Source organism: Chelonoidis abingdonii, chromosome 7 (genome assembly GCF_003597395.2).
Source record: "Chelonoidis abingdonii isolate Lonesome George chromosome 7, CheloAbing_2.0, whole genome shotgun sequence".
Classification (NCBI taxonomy): Eukaryota; Metazoa; Chordata; order Testudines; family Testudinidae; genus Chelonoidis; species Chelonoidis abingdonii.
Genome location: NC_133775.1, coordinates 44008253 through 44014616, shown reverse-complemented (window position 1 = coordinate 44014616; position 6364 = coordinate 44008253). Strand labels below are relative to the sequence as shown.

General features: G+C 44.3%; 1 protein-coding gene across 1 annotated transcript; it reads right to left on the bottom strand.

The window, feature by feature from the left end:
- Positions 1-708: 708 nt before the first annotated feature.
- ZNF281 (zinc finger protein 281) lies at positions 709-5897 on the bottom strand. The gene is made up of 2 exons (XM_032773494.2): positions 3044-5897; positions 709-2481 (listed from the first exon to the last, which is right to left on the bottom strand). Exons 1-2 carry the CDS (start codon positions 5653-5655, stop codon positions 2478-2480), a joined length of 2616 nt encoding a protein of 871 aa, XP_032629385.1. The 5' UTR covers positions 5656-5897; the 3' UTR covers positions 709-2477.
- Between the last annotated feature and the right edge of the window lie 467 nt (positions 5898-6364).

Here is a 6364-nt window from a genome sequence, read left to right as displayed (position 1 = left end):
ACAGAACATATACTTAGGGCTGGTCTACACTAGGAACTTACATTAGCATAGCTATGTCTCTCCAAAGTGTGAAAAATCCACACCTCCGAGAAAAGGCAGTTACATCAACCTAATCACAAGTGCAGACAGCATTAGGTCGAAAGAAAAAAAGCTACCATCTCCCTGAGAGGCGGATTACCCTGGCTGACAGGAGAACCCCTGCCATCAGCATTGGGAGTGTCTACACTGAGGCATTACAGCAGTGCAGTTGTGCCACTGTGGGAGTTTAAGTGTAGACATATCCTTATGCTACCTACTGCTTGTCTGAATAATGGTTTTGATACCTTTCTTTTGGTAAGTCCTTCTTTAAAGGCAAAAAAAAAAAAAAGAGCAATGGGTTCAAAGCAAAACACAGTTAATAGAAAATGTTTTGTTTAAAATCTTAAAACAAAACTATCTCTGCTTAATATCTACAGAAACTCTAGCTCTCAACTTTCAACAAATTACAAAACATTCAAATTACAGTAAGTGCACTACCACTGTACAGAGCCATACACAACAAAGAGAATCATGTTGGTCAACTAGTTTAAGCAACATCTGACTAATCTCAATGGAAAGTTAAACATTAATGGTATGATGTGGTTCCATTTTTTTTTAATAGCGTATTCAAATAAGAATTTCCAAACCAAAAAAGAATCTAAAAGCATTAAAGTATTTAAGTCTGCATGCTTAATACCAAGAGTATTTTTATTGATCTAAAAGAACAAAAATTTACAATAAAAATACCTTAAAACATGCCATCAAGCTATGTTGCTTCTGCAATGCTATTTAAAACATTTTATGGAATTTTCTTAATAAAAATGTCTCAGAAGTGTGACTGGATAATATAAGTGATATCTTCATTCTTTAGGATTTTGTGAATAATAGGTTTTTATTATTAAGCTAAAGCAAACAATCAGAATACATATTCAATATCCAGTACACACAATATAAAGAAAGTAAATCATAACCTCTGCAAAACAAGAGATGATAAAAAGCACGAGGCCTACAAAAGTTATGGTCTACTCCATCCCTTGATGACAGACTGGGCTCCGTGTCTGGCGATCAGTAGAAGCTTACCTCACTAAATCGAAATAAGGATGAAATACATAATCAAGTTTAGAGAAAAAGTTAATGAGATTAGATTAATTCTGCAGAATTAGGCCTACTAATGGTAAAAAGGTGATAGTTCACTTAGAGAAACAGGGTTTAGGTTTGTTTTTTTGGGAGGGTGGAGGATAATGGGACAAATTACCCAAATTTTTGTAACAATTTGTTTAATAATTCCATAGTTTTCAAAACACCACTTTCATATCAGAAGTGTTTTACACTTGCACAATGTTAATTACTTTATTATACATGGAAGCCTGTAATAGGCTGATTACACTAGAAGACTGCAAACAACCACTGGTACTTTTCTGACACCAGAAAAGTACGTAAGACTGAAACATCACCAAGAGTACATAAAAACCATCAGCTTAAACATCACCAAAAATTACGTAAAAAAACTAAGCAAAAAAAAACAATTTTCAAAAAAGTGGTTTAGAGCAGTGCCACTGCCTTTCAGCAGCTTCAAATGGCCACTAGCAATTCTGGGTTTCCGTGGCTCCACAGGCATTAATCAAGATTCACATATAATAAATAATGTACCACAAAATATACATAAAGTATGGCAATAATTCCATTAAAGGGTTATGGTGACATTAAACCACTCAAGCTCCACCCTTGTGATGTATGTCATCACCAGAAACCTTTGATGGCATTGCAGCCTTAAGCCCCAAGCCTGCAGTGAGATATGTTGTAGACCAGGGCACCTATATGGAGACCCACTGAAGTTACCGGGATCTGTTGGACACAGTCATCCATGTTAGCAAATCCCAAGGCAGCATCAGGGCCTTACTTTGTACAATTGGGAGTATATTATTTCTTATTGTACATGGAAACTTTAATAGAATTATAAAATACATGGGTGTTTACATTTTTATTTTTCTGTACTTGATGTCATAAGATGACACCAGTAAGTACATAATAAATTATGCACTTTCCGGAATGTAAATCTTTTCAAAATTCCAACTGTTAAGATGGGAAGTAACCAGGGAAGGACCACAAACCATGTAGGATTGAACCAGGGAGGACAGCAAAATATGCAGAATGAGGACCTAGCATACTAACAGGAAGGGATGGAAGAGAAGGGAAAAACACTGATTTGTTTTAAACCATGTATAATAAATAATGTATCCCAAAAGGGTATATGAGTTATGACTGTAGCTTCAAGTTGGGGATCTAATGACATGAATGAGCCACTTAAGTTTTGTTCTCAGGGCTTATGTCACTAGAATCTCTTTATGGAATTACAGCCTTGTACAGGAGTTCAGGGGACATTATTGTTTATATTAAAGCTATCATTCTAGGCATTTACCATGGATCCAAGAATATTTGCCCCACCAATCTGGAATGAGTCACCTGGAAGAAGAGGAGTACATTAAAAGCTACAGCAAGATGTAGGTAGCGAAATTCTCAGAATTTTGGATCATCCTAGATATAAAAGACAGGAGTCTGAAAATGTTTAGATCCCTTCCTCAAATGTTGAAATATATTTGCCACTATCTGTAAATTGGAAGTTCCAGTACACAAATGGTGCATAGAATTTCCATGCTTTGTTACACTTTCCTGAGAGTAAAGCAATTAGAATAAACCTTAATCCTAGGAACAAAGTTAATTTTTTGCATTTTAAACTTTTGGGCTATTCCCTGACACTCTATGTATGTAAATTTGATTGCTAAACATTTGGGGGAAAAGAAACCTATTTTAATCTATTGATTTTTTTTTAATTAAAATCCATAATAAACAGACCTAAAAAAAATTACACTAACAAAATAAACTAAATATGAAAAGTTGCATTGAAAAGGCATGTTACATTATTCTTAACAGGACCATGTAGAAACATTCCAATGGCAGTGTTATGAAAATAGAACAAAATTACATTAAAAAAGACCCCACAGCCTGGTCACACTTGGGACCTTACCTGTAACTTTGGCTGGTAGGGGTCTTTACTCTTGTACTACATGGCTCATTTACATCAGACATCATATTTGTATACCCTGAGAAATCTGACACTGAAGTCCTTATTCTATGGTCCACTTCTCCATTAGAGTTAGTGATAAAAGTCATTGGCACCCTGCTGCCCAACTTAAATTGAGAACCAAACGCTTGTGCAAAGTTCTCAATCTGGTATGTTGCTCTAGGCTCTACATCCTTCTGGGGATCTATCTGGCTAGCTAACTCCTGAGGTGGAATCTGAAAGCTTGTTGAAGATTCTAAATTTTTCTGTTCCTTCTGGCTACTCAATTTCTGAGATGTAGACTGGTAGTTTGATGAAGTCTCTAAATTTTTCTGTGAATCTATCAGATCATCCAGCTCTTGAGAAGGAGTCAACTGTTGATGTGTAGCCTCCAAAGCAGATAAATAAAAACCTGGTTGAGATCCAAGCAACATCCCAAAAGGAGGCTTTGGTAATGCAGTTGGCAACACTGAGGTAACAGACTGGCTGAAGCCACACTCAAGAGGAGATGTAGTGTATATCTGTTTGTCTTGAAACAAACTGTGGTTATGGAGAGTTGAAGACAAACTAACAAATTGGAAACTGGGCCCAAAAGCAAAACCAGTGCTATTGGTCGTTCTTTCAAAAGCCTGTTGGAGGTATTTAGAGTATTCTTGCAACATGCTTGCCTTATCATTTGAAGCTGTTTGAGAGTTTGGGCTTAAATTTTCTTCTTGAACCATCTCTGGACGTTCTCCCGAAGTGTGCAAGTCTACACGCTGTTCAGTTATACTGAAAGGATCTTCCTTCTGGCCTTCTGACTTGTGAGAGTACTGGTCCAAAAGACTCTGCAAGACTTCATCAGGAATTCCAGACTTGTCATGGCAAGACTTCATTTCAGTATTTAGAGATGTTGAATCAATAAGAGATAATGGGGCTTCATTATCCATAACACTTACACCTGCCGACTGGATGACAGACTGTTGGGAGGCCATATGTCCAACATTTATAGAAAAGGCACTGTTACTGCTGGCAGTTTGCAAATATCTTCTTTTCTTTGAAAACTGCATGGCATCATCATAATTGCTACTTATTTGACCTGGTTTTCCACCTGCATTTTGAAGAAGGCCAATAGCTTCTACACTAGTATTGGTTACTATACCAAGAGAGCCACTTTGTTTCCCAGGCAATGGTTTTTGCCCAATAATATCTGGTAATGGTGACACAAAATTAAGGTAACTCTTGTCTGCATTTTTTCTGTTTCCTTTTTTGAAGACCAACTTTGGCACCTTTTTTTGTAATTCTTCCATGCCAGCACCAACTAAGCCACCACTGGAAGACACAACAGGAATTTCTACTGCATAATTCTGCATGGTCATATTACTTGCAACTTGTAATTCAGTTACTTTATTACTAGACTTATGTCCTTTGTTATCAATGGATACACTTTTTGTTTTACTTTTTCTCCTTGAAGAACTTGTATTTCCCTGAGACAACACAGCCAGGCTCCCCACGTTGTGATTTGATGATCCAGGTTCCATTCCTACACCTGCTTTACCTATGGCTTCACCGCATGTTCGTCTGTGCTTCAACAGTCTATCAGTCCTTGAAAAATACTGCTGACAAGTGTCACATTTGTATGGCTTTTCTCCACTATGTGTTCTCTTGTGTCTCTCCATATGGTACTTCTGGATGAATTTCATGCTGCACTGGTCACATCCAAATGGCTTCTCCCTACTGTGGATCTTCTCGTGTCTCTGGAGCAAGTACTTCTGGATGAAACCCATACTGCACTGGCTGCACTGGAAAGGCCTTTCCCCAGTGTGAATGAGCACATGTCTGCGCAAGTGATAGGAGCTCCTGAAGGCAGCGCTGCAGTGTTCACAGACATGAGGTTTCTGACTTGAGGACAAGATGGCAGCTTCTGTATCTCCCACCACTGGGGGTTTGGATGAGGCGCTCTGCTTGCGCTTCGCTTTGATTCCCTGAGATTCTGGCTTTGGCCTCTTCACCTTCTTGCCATGGCCGTCGTGCTTTGGCTCATCAGAGCCCCCAGGGGTGCTCTCGCTCCTGCCACTCAGTAACAGGTCCCGGTGGGGATGGTGGTGCAGGTGGTGGAGGAGGCTGAGGTCCTGAATCACACTCTGGCTGGCTCCTTCCCCACTGCCACTGCCCAGGGCTGGGTGCCTCTCCTCCCCAGCCCCTCCGAACAGCCCCCCATAGTGCTGTTGCTGTTCCTCCTCGCTGGGTTTCTCCTGCTTGATGCTCACCAGAGACTGGAGGAAGCCCCAGGGGCTCCTCTGCGAGGAAGAGGAAGGGAAAGCCCCAGCCGGCTCCTTCTTGAAAGTCACGTCCTGAGGGGGGGGCGGCGCGGGAGCCTCGGCCGCCGCAGAGGAAGAGGCGGCGGCGGAGGGGGGCGGCGACAAGACGCACTGCGAGGGGTGCTGGGCCGCCGGCGGGGGCGCGGCCGCCCGAGTGAAGCTGGTGACCGGCGGGAGGCGGTGGTTGAACATGACCATGCTGGGGGGGAAGGTGGGCTCCATGGCCGCCGCCCTCTTGCTGCCGCCGCCGCCGAGGAAGCCGCTGCCGAGTTTCATCCCCCAGGAAGCCGGGCCGGGGAGGAAGCGCGGCCCAGAAGGGCTGCGGGACCCGCCGCTTGCCCGCAGCCGGACGCCGCTCGCTCAGGGTGCTGCTCAGCGCCCGTTCACCGAGCCGGCCCCGCCTGGGCGCATCGTCACCGCCCCACCCGCGCCGACGGGCAGCACCCGGCCCTGGCTGCACTTACGGCTCCGGCCGCCGCCTCCAGTCAAAAATAACGCCGCGTCCGCTCCACAATGGAATTAGCAGCCCCGGAGCGCGGCACTGCACATGCGCGGCGCGCGGCATCCTGGGAACGACCCAGGCAGGAGGGCCCCGCTGGGCGGGCAGCTCTCGGCAGGCAGCGCGCAGGCGTAACAGACCCCCCCGCTTCGCACCCATCGGCCATCTCTGCCCTACGGCCAGTCACGCCGCCTGGGCTGTGGCCGGCGACAGAGGCCGAAGGGGGTGGGGTGTATCCTATTCCTGGGGGAGGCCTAGGTGCAGCTGCCCTCCCCGTGCCACCGGCGTGACATAGAGGCAGGGATGGCCCTTGAGACATCCCGGCTCTGCATCAGGGCTGTGTAACGGGCTGCGTGCGCTCCAGCCGCAGCACGTAGACACCTCTGCATCGCCTCAGGCACTAGTCCCAGCACCAGCGCGCAGGCTGCCTTCCTCAGCCTCTTAGCGCAGCTTAGGTAGCAGAGCCTGATAGAAAAGCCCCGTGAA